Consider the following 21449-nt stretch of genomic DNA (forward strand, 5'->3'; position numbering starts at 1 on the left):
TTTGGTATCAACAGAAAGAATATTATGAAAGAAAACAGATCTTGAAGTAGTGACCTTGACAGTAGTTCTTATGACATCACTGCATTAGTATATGGCGGGTCACTTTCTAGTTTTTCAAATCAGAGGTTAAATACATAAAAAATCTGACAAAAATAATATTGTAATATTGATGCGATATACCTCAAACTGAAAAAAGGTTGAAAATCCATGAATAAGTTCTGAATTTGATCGGTTTTGTGAAAAATTCTTTATAGTTTTTGAAGCATGCATATAAAATTGCCTATTTATCATCATACAGTTTGTCTTTTTATTCGATTATTCAAGATATAACACAACATAAATGAAAAATATTTAGCAGCGTTTTCACTAGACACATTTCTTCCATTTATGTCAGCAAAAGCAATAATTAAATATTAACATATGATATTTTCTCTTCAAACTTTTAGCATGTATATGTACTTTCTATAGGCAGTAAGTTAAACAAAGGCGCTACATATTCAACATTTTTGCAATAATCTTTCTTGTTTAAAAAAAATAATGAAACTGTTCATGACCAAAGTGATGTTTTAAATCAAATTCATGAATATGGATGTCAATTATTATGTAAATGTGCTTTTATGCAAGTTATTTTGTAACATAAAATGTTAATTCGTGCTATCGGGACGAATAATTATTAAATAGCTGTGACGATCAAACATGCGTTTATTCAATACACATACAACATAATTCAATCACACACCGAACCCGACCTGAATTCCGAACCCGTTCCAAATATAGTATACAGCATTTCATCAACATCCCCTTTTCTTAAGAAAATGTCAAAATTTCATCAAAACATCAAATTTCATCAAACAAAATAGACTTTCATCATGTTACAAACATAAAATGAATAGTGCACTTATTTAGCACAAAATGTCACTGAAATGGTAAAGTATCTGACCTATAGACACAAAATGATCAATTGAAAATTACATGTACAACAACTGACTAGAAAATCACTTAATTTCATAAGACAAAGTCCATTAACCAGTAATATAGTCTTTCAGATAGGCTGGTTTTCTCCTTTCGCGAACAGGTCTTCCTTCACGGAGTGGTTCATTTTGCGTTGGTACGGTAAGTTCAACGGACGGTGTTTCTGGTGCGCTTCCGCTAACAGTAGAGTTCGGATTGTTCACTGGCTTAGAGTCTGTTACAAAGTGTCTCTGTATGCCCTCTGTATCATCATCTGGGACTGAACGCATCGGTGAGCGGTCACGACTATAGAAATTAACTGTGGTAGGTCGCAAATGAATTCTGTTTCTACGATAAGTGGTTCCGTTCTGGTCCTTGACAGTGTATGTCCTTGGTCCAAGAATACCATTGATCTTTCCGAGTTTCCAGTTGCGTCCCTCTAGATGCTGGAAGAATACTGCTTGACCAACGTCCAATTCACTCTGCTCGCGAGACTTCTTGTCAAACGATTTCTTTACTGTCTGTCTGCGCTGATTCCTCTTCCTGATGAATGCATCACTTTCTGGTTTCTCCAGTTTCTGTGGAAAATGTGGAATCATGCCACGCACTTTTCTGTTAAACATGATTTCTGCAGGACTAATACCAGTATCCTGTTTTGGTGTATTTCTTTGTTCAAGAATTGCTTCATAAGGATCAGTCTTCTCCGCTTCACATTTTCTTAACAAAGTCTTCATGATTTTTACAGCTGACTCGGCCTTGCCATTGGCTTGTTGATGCATAGGCGATGATGTCATGTGAGTTATACCCCACTTCTTTGCAAAATCTTGGAATTCTTGGCTTACGAACTGTGGTCCTCCATCAGACATGATTACATTTGGAATTCCAAATCGAGCAAATTGTTTCTTGAGTAAAGCTATTACTCTGGAGCTTGTCAAAGATGTTAGCAAGTCGATTTCGATGAAACTAGAAAAATAGTCAACTGCAATCAAATAATGCTTTCCATTCAGCTCAAACAGGTCAAGTCCTATTTTCTGCCATGGAGTAGATCCTTCTGCATGCTGCATCAATGGAGCATTTTGGTTCATTGGTTTTCTCTCTTGACATATTGAGCAACAATCAGCCAACTGCTTGATGTCTGAATTCATTCCTGGCCAAAATATTGTTCCTCTTGCCCTTCTCAGCATGCTATCATATCCAAAGTGAGCCTTGTGAAGTCTGGCCTTCATTTCACTCCTCAAAGATTTAGGGATTATTACAGCTTCCCCTTTGAGCATAAGTCCATCACTGTATGATATAGTGTCTCTAAAGTCAAAATAATGGCGAATTCTCTGTGGCGTTTCTTGTTTCTGCTCCGGCCACCCGTTCATCACAGTTTCCTTGAGAATTTGCATTTCCTCGTCACTCTCTGTTGCTTCTTTTATTTCACTAAGTCGAGCATCAGGAATGTCACATGGTTCGTCACTTTTCAATGCCATGATTCTTAGTCTCTCACTAAAATTACCTTCCTCACTCTTCAGATATGCGCGACTCAACGTATCTGCAATTGTAAGGTTAGTTCCCTTGACATACACAAAGTTAAAATCGTACCGGTTCCATCTCATCATGATGTCCTGTAGTCGCTTCGGTGCCATTGCAAGAGGTTTCTTCAGGATGGCCTCTAATGGTTTATGGTCATTCTGTATCGTCACATTTCGGCCATATGTATATTGGTCAAAACGTTCCAGACCGTATAACACAGATAACGCTTCTTTCTCGATCTGCGCCCAGTTTCTCTCTGACACTGTCAGTGATCTAGATGCATACTCCACTGGTCTACCGTCTTGAGGAGAACTGCACCAATGCCGTCTTTACTACTGTCCACTTGTACTACTACTTCCTTCCCAGGGTCAAAGTAAGCTAGTACAGGAGTTTCTGTAAGCATCATCTTGATCCTCTGAAATGCTGCTTCACAGTCTTTAGACCAATGCCATGCCTTATCTTTGCGAGTAAGTTCTCTGAGCGGCTCCATTATGGTAGAAAGGTCTGGAAGGAACTTCGCCATGTACTGAACCATGCCGCACAGTCTCTTAATTCCTGAAACATCAGTAGGAGGTTGCATGTCATTAATGGCTTTTACTTTCTTGTCATCAATTTTCACTCCATCTCTAGAAATAACATGTCCATGAAATGAGATTTCTTTCAGTCCAATCTCCTGTTTTTCTTTATTCAAGATGATGTGTCTCTCCTCACATCTCTCCAACACTTTTCTCAATTTTAAAGCATGGTCTTGCTCAGCTTCTACATCGTTTTCTCCACAGCCGGCTATTATGATATCGTCTACCACGCTGAAAACACCTGTCATGTTTCCGAACACCTCATCCAGTTTCCTCTGGAATATTTCACTTGATACCTTTAGTCCAAACGGTAGCCTTGCCCATCTGTACCTTCCAAAAGGGGTTATCATTGTCGTTAGTCTGCTGGATTCCTCATCCAACTTCACATGCCAAAAAGCCTCCTTGACATCAAGTTTTGTGAAGGTTCTGGCCTTACTGAGCTGCGGTAGAATGTCATCAAGAACAGGTAGGCGATAATGTTCTCTCATCAATGCTGTGTTGAGTGCTTGCGGGTCAATACACAATCTTAGCTTGCCGTTGGCTTTACGAGCAATAGCCATCTGGCTGACCCATGGAGTAGGCTCTGTAATCGGAATAAGTACTCCTCTATCTTCAAGCTTCTGAAGTTCCTCATGTACCAAGCTCTGGAGTGCGATAGGGATCTTCCTGCAGGGAAGAGCTTTGGGTTTCACATTTGGGTCGACATGTAGATGGGCTGTTCCCAAATCACCTAAGTCACTGCTTGATACACTGGATATGAATTTCTCGTTATTTATGGTAATCAACTTCAATTTCTGTACCGCCTCAAGTCCAAGTAAACATGTGTAATGATTTGGAACAACAATGAATCTGAGTTGATGCTTCTCATTTGTACGTGGATTGACGACTGTCAGATCTGCCTCACCAAGTGGTTTCATGTTTGTCTTATTCCACATGTTCAAGCGGATTTTGGTAGGCTTGCATTGCTCCTTGCGGACATAACGCTGAGAAATTGTATTCACATCTGCGGCACTGTCAAGTTGAAATCTAATGTCACACTCATTGATACGCATTATTGCAGTCACTTCTTTGCCACCAGAACTAACAGCTTTCAACCATTGGTCCTCGTTGAATTCTTCTTCCTGACTGACTGAATGTATCTTCTTGCACTTTGCTTTGAAGTGATTCCTTCCACCACACTGTTCACAACATTTTCCCCATGCTGGACACTTTTGTCTCCCTGGTTCGTGTTTGTACCCACAGAATTCACAGTCTTTCTTCTTATACTGAGTGTGTTTAGTCTTTGGAATTTCCTTCTTTTTCTCTGTTTTCGGTTTGCTGTGCATGTACTTTTCAGATCTCTGTAGTTTGTTCACTTGCAGAGTGGCATCACGTAGCTCCTTTACTTGTCTGTTGGATTGTTCATACGCCCTACAAACTTGTATGGTTCTTTCGAGTGTAAGTTTGTCCTCTCTGAGTAGAAGTTCCTGTAACTTTCCAGTAACTGTGAACACTTTTTTGTCTCTCATCATTCTGTCAGGTTCCTGGAAATTGCAAGATGCTGCACGGGTCTTCAGATCTGTGAGAAAACTATCAAATGGATCTTGGTATGGGAGCTTCCAAAATCTGTGTGATTCGAGTACTTCATTTGATCTGGGGTTACAATAAGATTGTAATTTCTGAAACAATTTATCAGGGTCATTCTTGTCATTACCATCGTCCCACTGGAATTGGTCATAAATTTCAACCACGTGGGGGCCTCCACAACTTAGTATTATGGCTACCTGCACTTCTTTGGCCTTCTCTGTGCCACCGGAAGCTGCGAGATACACCTCGACCTGTCTTTTCCATTTCTTGAAATTTTCTGACACATTTCCTGTTGTTAATTCTAACTCAGGGGGTAATCGAAAAGGACAGTTATATACCTGCACTGGGGTTGGTTCTGCTTCGCCCATGTTTCATATATGCAAATGGCGGATGCACGTGGTTGCACAAAAAGTCAAACTTTGCTCTTACAAATATCAGTTTGTAATGTTCAAAATCACCTTAAGAATGCCGATATGGAGCGTTGAGACGTTATCAGAGTCCACACACCGCTGCCACCATGTTAATTCGTGCTATCGGGACGAATGATTATTAAATAGCTGTGACGATCAAACATGCGTTTATTCAATACACATACAACATAATTCAATCACACACCGAACCCGACCTGAATTCCGAACCCGTTCCAAATATAGTATACAGCATTTCATCAACATAAAATACATGTTAATTTCAATTGCGAGTAGATATGTTTTATTTATTTTATTGTCAATTGCCCTCGCAGGAATTGTGATATAGACTATAGCAATTAAGCAATTATCTCACCTGGTCAAATTCCCGTTTCGCACACATTTTTTCGATACCTAATTTTCAAATGTGTGCAAAACGGGAACAAACCCTTTGGCCTTCTCTGTGCCACCGGAAGCTGCGAGATACACCTCGACCTGTCTTTTCCATTTCTTGAAATTTTCTGACACATTTCCTGTTGTTAATTCTAACTCAGGGGGTAATCGAAAAGGACAGTTATATACCTGCACTGGGGTTGGTTCTGCTTCGCCCATGTTTCATATATGCAAATGGCGGATGCACGTGGTTGCACAAAAAGTCAAACTTTGCTCTTACAAATATCAGTTTGTAATGTTCAAAATCACCTTAAGAATGCCGATATGGAGCGTTGAGACGTTATCAGAGTCCACACACCGCTGCCACCATGTTAATTCGTGCTATCGGGACGAATGATTATTAAATAGCTGTGACGATCAAACATGCGTTTATTCAATACACATACAACATAATTCAATCACACACCGAACCCGACCTGAATTCCGAACCCGTTCCAAATATAGTATACAGCATTTCATCAACATAAAATACATGTTAATTTCAATTGCGAGTAGATATGTTTTATTTATTTTATTGTCAATTGCCCTCGCAGGAATTGTGATATAGACTATAGCAATTAAGCAATTATCTCACCTGGTCAAATTCCCGTTTCGCACACATTTTTTCGATACCTAATTTTCAAATGTGTGCAAAACGGGAACAAACCCATCCGGATATATATAATGCATTAGTGTTCCAAGAAAGTGGGGGTATTGACTTGTCTTACACAAAAATTGTTTTCCTGAGCTTTTGTTACATTAAGGGTATTTCTAAACATATTTAGAGTTAAGATTTAAAATACACCAGATAGTATGAGAACATTTGAAATTAAAGAAACGTTTGTGATAGTTTCAAAAAAATTCACGAGGCTCTCATGAGGCAAAATGTTATCCCTTCCGAGCCTAGTCTATGAATCAGATATCTTCTTAACTTAACTCCCGGCAAATGAAATAATTACTGGACAATAGATGTTTGAACTTATCTAACAGCTATATGTGGATGTGAATGTTTATTTTTCTGACATATCAGTATGTGTCGTCTTTGTGTTATCGAAAAATGCCACGCTTGTCCAAAAATGACGGGAAGTTTAAGACCAGAAAGAGTACGGTGGGGCTAATTGTGCTGGAGCCCCGCACATTAATGGAGTGTGTGAGGTCGGTTAAACTGTGTTGGATTTCTGCACTTTGATATCGATTTTGTAAACCAAACTTCATCGGACTGTCCGTGCTGGAACTTCCACATGTTATCAAGATGGGGTTTTTTTTTTTACCTCCGAGACTAGATTTACATTAAGATACCAGGTACCGTTTTTAAAATACAACTTGTTAATTTTTTCCATTCGTTTTAGAATTTTCATTAAGCTTTTACTTGTGCATATATAATAAAATTGTGCTTTCCCCCTGAATATACACATTTACATTTCAATTATAGTCTGTCCCAAGATATTTTTGCCGCATATTTTCTTAAATTATTCAATATTTATAAATACCTCTTGGTTCAGACGATGTTCATTCAATAGTATGAAAAAATCCCAAGATTTCCCCTTTGAAACGCCCCCTCTAGCTTGTCGGGTATCAGTACACGGCTAAAAATAAAAAGTCTACGAGGTTTTTCCATTGCCAAGGAGATGAAGACGCCCGGATGATAACGTTGAAAAATTGCGCGAGGGGTCCCGAGTATTTTCGAATGGAGAAAAGATGTCAACATTCCCTATTATAAATCTCCGTAGGAAATCTGTTTTCGTTCCTGTGAATTTTTACGGGGGGGGAAATGATAATGTGTGAATGAAGTTATCTTGGGAATTTTCCCTTTCATCGATTTTAATTGCACTTCAGTCACAGGTATGTGTATTTTTATTAAAAATCGTTCAAATATGCAGCATAAATATCTTGGGACAGACTATAACAATATAAATCAAGAATACGATACGATACAATACGACCAGGAAAGTTGAGTAGTATTTAGTAGAAAGTCGATATGCATACTACCGGGTTAGCCACAATTTCACGATAAAACATTCAAGCTTATACTTAATTGGTAAGACGTTGTAGACCGTCATGATTTGCGAATCATTCACTGGATTGGAGAATCTGTTTGACGCAGATATCGTCATATGTTATATAATGCTATCCATATAAGGTAGTGTTCTCTAAAATTATAAATATTTGCCCACAAAAACGAGTGTTGAAGTTTAAACTGACCCACGGGTGATGGAAAGGGGAACGATGCATGATTAACTGTGGATTTCCGACGATGGCATATCTCTAAAGGTATACTTAGATGAGGGACCATTCTATGATATATCGCCTTGCGGTATGGTCAGCAAATTTTTTGTTTTGGCATCCTGACATGAATAGATATACATGTACTTAGTAAGATAAAAAATTGTAATGGAAACCGGCTCTGATTTTATTTATATTTATCCTAAGTAGCCTAAAGGAATTTAAGGAAAAATTATCTGTTTCAAAAGCGTCAGGGTAAAAAACCCATGAAACAAACATCTACTGTACAATAAGCCTTGTAGCAAACAGGTCAGTATAGAAAAGAAAAAATTATGACGAACCCGAAATTATCAGATTTTAACATCCATACTTTTGAATCTGAAAACAACTCTAAAAAAGACATCTGCACTTCTTTTCAGCTCACTGAATGATTAATCTATATCTGTATTTTAATATTTTTCCTGTCCGTCACTCTGTCCATATATTGGTTTGTGTTCACGTGTTAATTAAGAACCGTTAAACAAATCTTAATCAAACTCAGTAAAAACCAACCCTTTGAAGAAGAATGTTTTTGTGAACAGAAATGCGTGTATCTATCTAAAGAATAACATGATTACAAAACTGTGAACAAGGATGCGTCTTTAAAAAATTCAAGAACTTCTGCACCGAAATTAACAATAATTTCAACAAAGTTATTGACGTGTACATTGTAGATTCTTATATGAAAAAATTCTTTGTCTCTTAATACCACTACTCAGTAGGTTTTCAAAGTTCAACAAACAGAGTATCAAATTTCAATTTAAGGAATCAGGAATCATTCTTTGAATAGTATAAGGTAATAATTTTGGTCGAGGCGTGGTCAAATGCAATAAAGCCCGAAGTGCTTTACAATAGATTTGATCACACCCCGACCGAAATTATCACCTCATAACATTCAAACAATGATTCCTTGTAAATCTTAGTTCTTATATTAGAAATGAATGAGATTTACGGAAATAATTTTCCGCGCATATTTGTTTTTCTATCGTTAGGCAGAAGGCCAGCTACGTCACATATTATTTCTAAGCGACATATTTCGGTGCGCCGATTTTTTTTTTAGCTATAACGAACAAGTCTTAGCTATTTTATTCGCGAAACAATATCGACCTCGTGATCAGAAATGACAGAGAACGTAGAGCAAAAACAGACGCGAAGATGTAAGAAATTATGAAGTCTTTAAGGGAAAACGAAACCATCGACTTGGAATCCACGCAGTCACGACCTGTGCAGGATGGCCAACGCGTGCAAACGGGTGCAGTTTCTCCAAATGAAATAAGTCAAAATGCCGAGAACTAGAGAGGAAGCTTCAGAGAACGAAACTAGAATGCAGATATAGAGAGTTACAAACCCAGATAGAAACTGAGACGAGAAACCTGCACTCTATGACCCTTCATACCACGGCGACAGCACCACCAGATACGAGGACCCTTGACGCTCCATCGGAATTTCAAGGTAATTCACATATGTCAAATACTTCAAAGAAAGCTGGAAAAATCCTTGATTATGTATGGACTGAAACTAGGGTCTTGTTAGACAAAGCTTAAACCATTGATATGGGAAACGGAGTCAAATTGAACGTTGGGGAGTAAAATCAATCCTTAGGAGATGTAACAATAGAGCAGTGGAGTTATGCAAGCCTTCAAATTATATTCGAGATGTTCACTGATGGTACTTGTACACTGAAACAATCTCTTGATTATGTGGGCTATATCTAGTCAGTCTTCAGGCTAATTATGTGTGACCAAGCATTTTGTTGTATGATCGTGAATACCGTGAAAACCAGTTGAAGTATTCTTATCCGTGGAATGATCCATGTACACAGCTACGAGAGTTCAGTCTTATACTAAAGAGGGATAACTCCACCACTCAGATTGTTTCTCATATGGGCAAAGTGCAAGTGGAGAAGCCAGTTCATATGCCTACATCGTCGACACCCAACAAACGCGGAAGGGGGGCATTCTTTCCAAATGGGCGTGAAATATGCCGCCGTTTTAACCAAGACAACTGTGTGTGTCCCAATCTAATTAAAATTAGACTTCTACGATACGCTATACGCTTGTATAGCGTATCGTAGAGGAGCGGAATTACAAGTCTAATTTTAATCAGATTGTGTGCGTCCAGACTGTTGGCTAGCTCATAATTGTTATATCTGGTAGAGGAATAATCACCCTGCAACGAAGCATATCATGGTTTAGCAGGGAAAACAGTGACAGACCCAGAAACGGATTTGCAACTCTCCGTCTTCCTACCTGCAGTTTTCAGTCTGGGAAAAGCTTATTCCTAACAGCGACTTTGATAGTCATTTATCCTGCAGGGCGTTAAGGAGGGTTTTCACATTGTCGACAATGATTTAGATATTGATACTTATGTTGAATGTAACAATTATACATCTTTTGTAGTTTTTTGCAATCTGGCTGAGTCACATGAAATTTTGCATGGAAATTACGTTTTATATGACAGACCTATGAATATTGTTAATGTCGTGGGCGCCATTCCCAAGTCTCCCCAAAAAGTAAGATTCATTCATAATGCGAATCGACCTATTAACGAAAGTCCCAATGATTATACTTCTTGTCATATATGAACCTATGTCATGCTTGTAAACAAATGACTAAAACTGTTTTTAGCTAAATTAAGTAGACCTTAATAATGCCTACAGGTTTATCAACATTAACCCTAGTGATTATAGATTTACAGGTTTTCGTCCTGTGGTGATTATTTCTCTGTGAACCGCAAAGAGGTCTTTTTGGGCGGCATGTCTGATAGCATTCTTTGGACTTTTGCGCCCAGAAAACTTCTATCTCAGGGACATATCTGTGTACCAGACCGCAACTTGTGTATCTAAAACAACGCCCGCATGCAAAAGGCTTCTTATTAATCCTGAATTGGACAAAACCTTTCCAGTTTCATGAGCACCAACTCCAGGTCACCCTCCCGGGCCTGCACGGTCATCCTCTGTGCCCAGACAGTGCCCTTTGTAGCTTATTTCGGTTGCTCTTTGCCGACCGTTTGACATCAGACACATCATCTCTCTTTCAACGGACATACGGCAATCCCCTGTCTTACATCTGGTTTTTGTCTCGACTGCGGAAAATCCTACCTGGAGAGGGTATCACCGGACATTCCTTTCGGCAGGGCGGTGCCACATGGGCGTTCTAGCAAGGCTTACAGAGTGAAATAACCCAAGAACTGGGTTTTCGGAAGACCAACGCTACCCTACCTGGATTCCAACTTGGACCAAAAAATTTGCAAATATGTAACAGTTTGGTAGAGGAATTCCTTTCAGCCTTTTTTTTTTTATCCCCCCCCCCTTCCCTCACTCAAACATTTTTCACCTGGGTCTGGGAGGTTACTTTTTTACATGTTCTACATATATGTTCTCTCTGTTTATTTGCGAATTGTATATTGAGCATTGCAAAAATAAAATTTTGTAGGTCCAGGTTACCCTTGTTTATTTAAAGTAAAATGTTAATTCATGTATTAGAAATGAATGAGGTTTACGGAAATAATTTATCCGCGCATATTTTTTCTATTGTTAGGCAGCAAGCCAGCTACGTCACATGTTATATCTACATGTAAGCGCCATATTTTAGTGGACCAATTTTTTGAGCTAATAACGAGTAAGTCTGAGCTATTGTGGTTTTTTTTTTTTGCAAACCCACCCACCCACACCAATTGTATAATTGCAGACAAATCTTGTATTTAGCAATTATGGGAGGTTACTTTTTCACATGTTCTACATATATGTGTTTATTTGCAATTGTGGATTGAGCATTGCAAAAATAAAATTTTGTAGGCCCATATGTAACTCTTGTTTATTTGATGTAGACTTATATTTACATGATATTCATCAATTGTACGATTGAATATTAGAATATTGACGTACATGTATTTATGTGAAATTCGTTCTTTAAATTGAGCACACCCTGCTTGCGTCTCAGCAATACGTCATTTGAATTTATCAGACTATGCATTACAAAATCAATTAAGAATCTTACTGCTATCACAAAAATAGACATTTAAGAATGTAATAATTTACAATTGCGCATTTCTAACTTGTCTGTAAATATGTGCCGTTATCAATTAAAGCAAGTTTAATTTATAATCCAAAAATTTACATATATAATTTACTTTCTCAAAATCTATCATTGTAATATTCTGAGCATTGTTGGCATTCCGGAAATATATTTTGTTGAAGGTTGATAATCCGTGTTTACATTGTCTCTTCCTTTTTTATTTATGACCAGCTTCAGTGAGGTCGGTAAAAGTTGAAGATTATATAAATAGTACCTGTTTGGGAGGGTATCAGCTGAAATTGACACCCCGAGAAAACCATTGTCAACCGACGCTTCGCGTCGGTTGACAATGGTTTTCGAGGGGTGTCAATTTCAACTGTTATCCTCCCAAACAGGCACTATTTATTTTTTTTACTGATTGTCTTAATTTTAAAGAAAACATCACTGCTTTTTGATAGGAATAACGTGAATTCTAAGGCGAACCTTATGATTTTCACGCATGTAACAATTTCTATTGTTATACTTTCATGTTAAATACTGAAATCTGATTGGTTAAGACGCAGTTCATAATCCTTTCTATTACCCTCAGCGTTAGCAATGCACTTAGCAACGGGTAACATTAAAAATTGTTACATGCGCGAAAATTATGCGTGTACGGTTCGCTGTAGAATTCACGTTATTCCTATATAAAAGCAGTAAAATTTTCTTTATAATTAAGACATACAGTATAACAAAATAAATAGTGCCTGTTTGGGAGGATAACAGTTGAAATTGACACCCCTCGAAAACCATTGTCAACCTCCGCTTCGCGTCGGTTGACAATGGTTTTCTCGGGGTGTCAATTTCAACTGTTACCCTACCAAACAGGCACTATTTATATACTGTTACCCTCCCAAACAGGCACTATTTATATATTATGTTACCCGTTGCTAAGTGCGTTGCCAACGCTGAGGGTAATAAAACAGATTATGAACTGCGTCTAGACCAATCAGATTTCAGTATTTAACATGAAAGTATAACAAATGTTATTATTTGTCAGTTTGATTAAGATTATGATTATACATTGTTGATTTTAACTATACAGTCATCATTGTATTATTATATTTTGCGGATGACCATATGATTTATAAATATTTACGGATTTATTTGCTGTTGAATGTTATCTGGTAGGGTTTGTCATGCGGCCATTTTATGAATTGTTAAAATTGAGTTAAAAGTTTATAATTAGTGGATATACTCAATTAAAAATTTCAATTAGACTGTTTTATTTTAAATTTTTAACCCTTTTTTAAAGATTAAGAATGCTAAACGAATCATGTAAGCAACCTTTAAGACATGCTGAAATATATGCATGATTTTAGGACAGAGGCTGATAGGTCGGCAGGTTGGAAGTTTTATGATGAATAGTTCCGGTTAAGAATTGCAGTGGATCCTGCTAAGTCTTGGGCTTCACTCGCCTCAGAGTTCAGGGTTATGTACATGGTAGGCAGGCAACAAAATTCCACAGCATCAGAGGCTTACAATGGGAATAAGTGCTACACTTTTAATTTCCAGGGATTCTGCTTTAAAAAGGAATGTGTGTATGACCACATATGGTTTAAATGTGGGCAAGGCCACTGCATGATTAACTGTCCCATGTCAAAATACGTGTCATATAGGCAGTCTTTTTTCAGCAAAAGACTAGCAACAAGGCCAGGACATCAACAAAGTTTTAGACAACAGGGAACCAATTTCACAAGACCCTCAAAATTTTCAACCCCCAGGTTTATGGGACCTAGGTCGCACCCCAATTAATGTCTCGCATATGTCTATATATGTAGACAAGTATCCTATTACACAGGTTGCTAAAGAAATTTATCAAGGTTTTACATATGGTTTCGTGCTTAATTATCAAGGTCCTAGAATTGGTGTTGTTTCAAATAATATATTATCAGCTGACCAACTCCAAGCCCAGTTATAAGATAAACTAGTGGGTATTGTTTTATAGCTCACCTGAGCTGAGAGCTCAAGTGAGCTATTCTGATCACATTTTGTCCGTCGTCCGTCTGTCCGTCTGTCTGTCCGTCTGTAAACTTTTTACATTTTGAACTTCTTCTCTAAAACCGCTTATCCAATTTCAACCAAATCTGGCACAAAGCATCCTTATGGGAGGGCGAATATAAATTGCAGAAATAAAAGTCCGATATGTAGTCAAAGCGGAGAAAACCTTGAAACTGTAGAAAATGGGGGTGTATTTTTAAAAATCTTCTTCTCAAGAACTACTGAATCCAATTCAACGTAGTTTAGCATAAATTATCCTTATGGGAAGGAATATATAAATTGCAAAAATTAAGTGATAATTCTGTTTCAAATCTGAGTTATTACGAAAATAATCATAAAGGAAAGGCGTGTTTCAATCAGTTTAATAGCTTCGGGTTCGGCATCCGGTAAAATGGGTAGGCAAGACTTGGCCTTGGCAAAACAAAAGATTGGCGGTTATTAATCTGCCAATCTTATTAAAATTTCAGGATATTTGATGGACCTGTATATTTGTATTCGCTGTTAATATTGCTGCAAAATAATGCGTATTTGGAATTGACGATTGCCGATCTGGCCCGGCCGCTTTTATTTTGCCACGGCCCGGGTTAGCATACTCATTTTACCAAGACTCGTATTCCATACTTCTAAAACGAGGTTCTTTGTTTAAAGCAGCCATGACATTATACGAAGAAGGGTCGATCTGACTATGATGAATTTGCTTGTTGTTCGCGTATGAAAGGAAATTTTTGAAACATGCAAAATATATTGGTGCCGATTTTGTGAAGTAAATTGAGGCAAATATTTCAATGCGTTGACAGTTTTCACACATGACGTTGGTGTTTGCTTGTTCTGATTTTCGTTTCGTTTTCATTATTTATGCTTTGTAACCAGGGAACTTTCGTCTGTATTTCGTGATTTTTACGTATCAAATCAAACAGAGACTTCGGTAAATCAAACAGTTAACTGTTTACCTGCGCAAATGAAGCAAAATCTGATGTATCAAAAAAGTACTGAAATACAATTCATTCTATCTATCGGTAATTCGGCATTATCTTTTGCGTAATGGTAGATTAATGCAATAGGTTCTGTTAAGATGCTCGGCATTTTCTCGAGTTAATTCAGTTTAAATAGAGTTTGATACCGCTGACGGAAATGTGTAGGTATATATACATGTATATATATGATTCATTTCGAAAAAATAAATTGTGTTCTTTATTTGTTATAGTGCATGTTTCTTGTGTTTAATTGTTTACAATTTCTATTTACTAACCATATTTGAGTGTTAAGCTTCGAATTATAAGCAAGATACAGAAATTTGCTCACAATTCTATGTTTGTTCACAGATCTTAAAACTAAAGATTAAAAAGTAAAAAAGATTGTCAATATTTTTAAAGAAAATTTTCAAAGTCTGTTCTTCCAGAAACCAATTTTAACAACTTATTGTATTGTAAACTGAACCTTTTTTCGTCATTATTACTCCTACTGTACATGTGATTCTTGACTGTGTTTGTGTACATTTGTATAAACTGACTTTGAACCTCAAATACCAGTGAACTGGTCTTGAGTGAATAAAAGAATTGAAAATCTTAGGCCATTCTTTTTTTTCATTTTAAATGCTGAATAGAAATACCAAGTTAAAAATCTTAAGCTGAATGTAATAAACTCATGTGAACAAAATATGACTCAAACCTAGGCGAACTGTGAGCTCTGTATCTTGCTTATAATTCTACGATTGATGCTGAAATTTTGGTTGAACATTAGAAATTCTATATGAATTAGAATATGTTAAATACTTGTACAAACAAAATAAAAGAATGATATTCTGTATATACCTACTCTCTGGGGCCCCCTCTTTAAACAATAATTAATGTGAAATCTACATCAATTTTGATAGTTTTTCAGACACGAGTAAATAAAAACGACATCTATAAAACAGTTTCCATAGTTCTGACACATTTCTGTTGCGGGGATAAAGTATTTATTGCTATTCCTAAGAAAATATCAAAATTATCCTGGTTTGTACGCGAGGTAAATAACAGTCAATAAATTTATAATGGAGAAGACAAATTTAATTTTTGAATGTTTTTAATTTGAGAAATTGAGCACATTGAGGTACAATTTTCTTTTTCACATCTATACATGTAGGATTTTTTAAATAAAAAGCAATAACTATTATATTTTTTTTTTGAAAATGCAATAACTAATAAGTAGTTGATGAAAAAAAATGTACCCATATGCTCTCATATATTTTGATCGCTTTACAAAGTGGGGGGGGGGGGGGGGCAGAACGAAAATATGAGGAATTGGAAGTTAACAACTTAACAGTCTACCCCTACCAAATGTTTAGATTTATATCTTGCATGGGATTTTCTTATTCTGGTAAAAATAGTATTTCATGAAGGTACAATGTCAAAGATTACGTGTATGCAAAAATAAGTGTAAAATTCGAATACTTTACAATATTTATTTTTTGTTATTCTATCGTGGGACCATATGGCACAATATCTTTTGAACGCCAATTGTTGCTCAGGTGAGCGATGTGGCCCCATGGGCCTTTTGTGGTTTGTTTTTTTTTTACGAAAAACACATGTCTCCCCTTCTCCCAAAGGATTGTAATATGGGGCAAATTTGATAGGTGAAAAAGAACGATGTCAGCTATATGTTATATATCATCCATATATGAAACAGGTCATTATTGTAAGGAATATTTTCATGATAATTGAAGTTTTTTCTAATGTGACCTTGAAATAAAAAATTGTTTAAAGTTTGAAGTCCTTATGTCAAAGTATATTTAGGAGTTGAACAATGAAGTTTTTCTAATGTGACCTTGAAATAAAAATTTTGGGTCAAGGTAAAAAATTATGACGGGGTTCAGCTTGGTTATATACTATCTATCTATGATACAAGTTTAAAGTCTGTATGTTGAAGGGGTCTTGTGTTATGGTCTTGACAATATTTTTTTAAATGCTTGACCTTGAAGAATAAAATAGGTCAAGGTCAAAATTTTTAGTGGCTAAACATGATTTGGAAATAGAAGACAAAATCCTGTTTTGTTTCTATAATACATGTATACGAGTTTTGATTGGAAACATTTAGATCCCTCTTGTCCCCTAATTTGACGAATTCAATTTGAGGGGCTAGCCATTTCTTTTTCTCTCTATGTCTTTTTATTCTAAACAAATTTTGTACAATATCTGTTAAGAAATTCGTTACAGTTCTTGAGATATTTGGGAAAGATTGTTTAACAGGCCGACCTTTATCTCCTTATAAGGGACATTAAACGAAACTTTGGTGGTTATATATATAAATATTACAAACGTTATTATGTTATCTCTTCTATAATGCTTTTCAAAATAGTTCTTCTTAAGATATAAATGATCAAAATATCGGAATTCTAGCCTCTTAAAACCCCTAATTATGTAACATATTAGAAAACTTTTAACATACGTTGATAAATAACTGAAAGATAAACAATTTTGCTTCTATAATGCATTACAAAACATTTATGATAAAAGATATATAGATAAAAGCCTTTAGACCCTTATTGGCCTTTAATTTGATGGGCCGGCCCCTATTTCTTCATATCAAAAGAAATGTCGTATTATTCTAAACAAATTTTGTTCATTAAGTGTTTCCAAATTTTTTACCGTTGATGAGATATTCAGGAAAGATTGTTTTTGGGACCGACCCTTTATCTCCTTATAGGGGCCATTAAACGAAACTTTAGTGGTTAAATATTATTACGAACGTTATTCTGAGCATCTTCTCTTCTATAATGCTTTTCAAAATATTTCTTCTTCTTAAGATATAAATGATCAAAATATTGGATTTCTAGCCCCTGAAAACCTCCTATTATGTAACATATCAGAAAACTTTTAACATATATAGATAAATAACTGAAAGATAAACAATTTTACTTCTATAATGCATTACAAAATATTAATGATAAAAGGGATATAGATAACAGATTTTAGCCCCCTCTTTGCCCTAATTTGAGGGGCCAGCCCCTTTTGCTTGGTGTCAGTTGAAAGATCTTTTATAGATAATCTTTTGATGCTCTACATGTGTTAACAAAATATTTCTGAGAAGAAAGATATTCACACTCAAATCTTAAATTTCCCAAAAAATTTCAAAAAATTTAACATCAACATTTTCAGGTCCGGGAGAGCTTTAAGGATAATGACCTCTAGTCAAATCTAAGCAAGCAAATCTACCTTAACCACTCTATCTTGCATATAAATTTCAAGTTTCTATCTATGACAGTTTTTGAGGAGATGCGTGGACAGTATCGTGTACCAAAATACATGAAAAAGGGGGATTATTCAAAAGCGGAAGTGAATTTCTAGAAGTGGGTTGCAAAGAGACATTCACGGAAGACATCATCCCTGTAAAAATCATTAAAATCGATTGAGAAATGGCTGAGAAATTAAGGGTCACTACCAAGAAGAAAAATAATATATAGAAGAATGAGAACGCGTAGAAAAACAGTAAGGTCTTTCGTTGAAGACAGAAGACTTTAATACAAAAGTCGACAAAAACAAGCCTTTGAAAGGGGAGACATAAATATCGAAAGAAATTAGAGAAGTACGAGTAATTGGTCCTTTTTCACATTCCCCAATGCCACATAGTCATACTTCTCCTGATGATATTGATATTGTATAAACATTGTATTTTAAAGTATCCGTTGACTTCAAAAGGTTAAACATAACAATTAATAACTGGAAAAAGAATAATTATATCTTACAAAAAAGAAATCGAAACTCTGTCCAAATATTAAAATCGTATCCCAGCTGAAACTTTGCTTTCATCTTTCAGACTAAGTTTCTATTTCAGTTGCTTTTTCTAACGACATATGAGTGGGCATGCCCTTTTGTTAGAGGAGAACACAGAAGCTCTTTTTCCAAAATTGAAACATACCATTAAATTCAATTCGATCAGCCATCATTGATCTGTCGAAAATGCGTAAAATGAATTGGTTATAACACAGCTGTCTAAATAAAATTAGCATGTTCTTATTCGATTCACTCAAACGAACATAAAATATTTATGAAATAAACACAAACTCATGAGTAGGATGTGAAGCGCTCTGAAAGTGCAGTTTTAATTAATTCCAATATAACAATAATTTCTTTCTTTCAAAACCAAATCTTCCACATCTACAAAATAAAATTGTAAATTTTAGACAGTGGATACATCTATATATTATACAATACGAAGCAAACGGCGGGTGGGTGGTACTTACATGACTGCACGAAAAAGAGCCTTCGAATGGCTTTACTAGTACACAATAACTTTCACGGTCATTCATAGCCCGTAATATGAATTCAATATTGTCACCTGACTAGGTGACAATAATAACAACCAATAGATGTAAAGAATAAACAAACACTACCACGTGTTTAAGTAACATCAATAAATACATCAATACACAGTTTTTCTTTTATTGGCACGACTCGGAGACCTACCGTTCGGAACTATCGAATAATGTATCACAGTGACTAAAACCGGACAAACTTGACCAATCCCACAATGCAACAGATATCAGTGATGTTGATGTTTGTGTTCCTGATTTATCTGGATAAATTCCATCATTGTTCTGCTGGAGCTCTGATAGGCGAGTATGATTACAATATTTCTCTAGAATCCATCTCGTTTAACGAATTCTGTATTACATAGGGCCAAGAAGAACTTTTCTGCAAAAAACCATGAAACTTCTTTTTACATTACATTAAAGGTGACCATTTCTTGTATTCATTTTTTAGGCATCAAAATGTTTATCATTCTGTTATAGTTAACGGAATTAGATTGTCATTTTTCAACTCAGCTCTTCTTCTGAAATTTATGAATAATTATTTTTTCTATTGACTTTGCTTAATTTATCCTTTTCAACAGGAGTATTGTCACGATGGAAATTGTACATTTCATTTGTGGTTTTGAGTCGAGTTACAAACAGAATTCAACGCTCACAATAATGTGTTAATGTAGCCGTTGCTCATGCCATGTTTTTATTTTTTCAATTAGATTTAACTCTCTATTTGCAAATGAATTACACAATCCACCAGTTTCTAGCGTGCGCCAAATAAGTTCTTCTTTTACGTTTGCGAGGTTAAGATCTGGTAAAATAAAATCATTCCAGAGTATCATTTTAGCGCTAAAGATACTTTATGATGGTTGTAATGATTTATTGCTTTATATGCTTTAATTCCAAGCATTTGGAATATGAAGAAAATAAACAATTTCTTGACATTCTTTATCAAATCATTGCAAAAGTAATCGAAATAACTATTTTCAATTTGACATCAATTTAAAGTAGAAGTCAGCTGTTGTCTGTTAAATGTGGGGGTTTTTTGGCGAGACTTTGGGTATTTAAGTTATATTTTATTAGTAAACAAGAGGCCCATGGACCACATCGCCTACCTGATCAACAAGTCTTGTATCTTTGTCAAAATAAAAACACACGGAACTCCTCTGAACTATTATAAAACTCACATAAATTCTTATATGTTTTAAAAATTGATAATACATGACAACATTAATAAAAAAGCTAACATGATCATAAGACCAAAGATGCACAAACTAACCAATCTTATTATCCTTGGCCTCAACGTATTAGATTTAACAAAATCAAAAAAATAAAAAACTATATAAAAATATCTATAAATTTTTTAAAAAGGTCACTTTGACTTTGATATTAGGATATGAAGATGCTTATTCTATATCTTCAGAATTTTTTTTAAAAAGCATTTAGTATTTATATGCTTAACATTTTGACTCCTCCTTTGGGCTCTAGTATTAGTCCGGTGGTAACAATTTTTACGCTTCAGAATTGACACTGTGTGAGGATACTTACGTACTAATCTCATAAATTGTATCAATGTAGTTTTGATAGGAGGGTTTTTAAAACATTTCCCCGCTTTGTTTCTATGTTGAACGTCGAACCCCTTTTAGGCCACTAATATTAGGCCTTTGGTCACTATTTTATTAATAAGAATCTACACTTTCCGAGATTGCTTGTATAATAATCTCTCAAATGGTAGCTTTATAGTTCTAAACCTAAAAAAAATCAAAACATTTTCATAAAATATTTCTTTGTTAAACTTTGATCCCCAATTCATGGCTTTAACTCTTTGGAATCTACACTGTCTGACAAGTCTTGCATATTAATTGTACAAATCGCAGCATTAAACATTTAATTCTTGAAAATAGTTTTAAAGCCCCACAAATCATACGGTAAACTTCGAACCCCTATTGTATTGTCCCATATATTGGTCCCGGTTTTATTAATTTGGAATCTACACTATCTGAGGATGCTTTGTAAGTGATCTAACAATTTGCAGCATTGTATTTTTGAGAAGATTTTAAAAAATATTTTCCCTTCCTTATTTCTTTGTTAAATGTTGAATCCTCTTATGGTCATATTATTGGTCCAAGGGTAATGGTTTTGATATTTTAAAATCAACATCATCTGAGGATGTTTGCACAGTAATGCTAAAATGTACAAAACTCTAAGAATTGTTACTTGTTTCATAGAGTTTACTTTTTATATGACAGTTTAAAATATGATTTTCATTTATATACAAGAATATTTAGGCACCAACACACTTCGTCAAACAAAGCAATTGTTATTATATCTTGAATGTCATAAACTACTTGACACCTTTCAATTACTAGATCTTGACCTTTAGCAACTTTTTTTTACTTTA

General features: G+C 35.6%; 2 protein-coding genes and 1 pseudogene across 2 annotated transcripts; 1 reads left to right on the forward strand and 2 right to left on the reverse strand.

Moving 5' to 3' along the window:
* Positions 1–1022: 1022 nt before the first annotated feature.
* Positions 1023–2582, reverse strand: LOC128182157 (uncharacterized protein K02A2.6-like). Its single transcript, XM_052850767.1, has one exon. It carries the CDS (start codon positions 2580–2582, stop codon positions 1023–1025), a length of 1560 nt encoding a protein of 519 aa, XP_052706727.1.
* Positions 2583–2734: 152 nt separating this feature from the next.
* LOC128182158 (uncharacterized protein K02A2.6-like) lies at positions 2735–4978 on the reverse strand. The gene has a single exon (XM_052850768.1). The coding sequence runs from the start codon at positions 4976–4978 to the stop codon at positions 2735–2737; it is 2244 nt and encodes a 747-aa protein (XP_052706728.1).
* Positions 4979–6506: 1528 nt separating this feature from the next.
* On the forward strand, positions 6507–13144 carry LOC128182159 (uncharacterized; annotated as a pseudogene).
* Positions 13145–21449: the final 8305 nt, after the last annotated feature.

Source organism: Crassostrea angulata, chromosome 4, assembly GCF_025612915.1.
Source record: "Crassostrea angulata isolate pt1a10 chromosome 4, ASM2561291v2, whole genome shotgun sequence".
NCBI classification, from domain to species: Eukaryota; Metazoa; Mollusca; class Bivalvia; order Ostreida; family Ostreidae; genus Magallana; species Magallana angulata.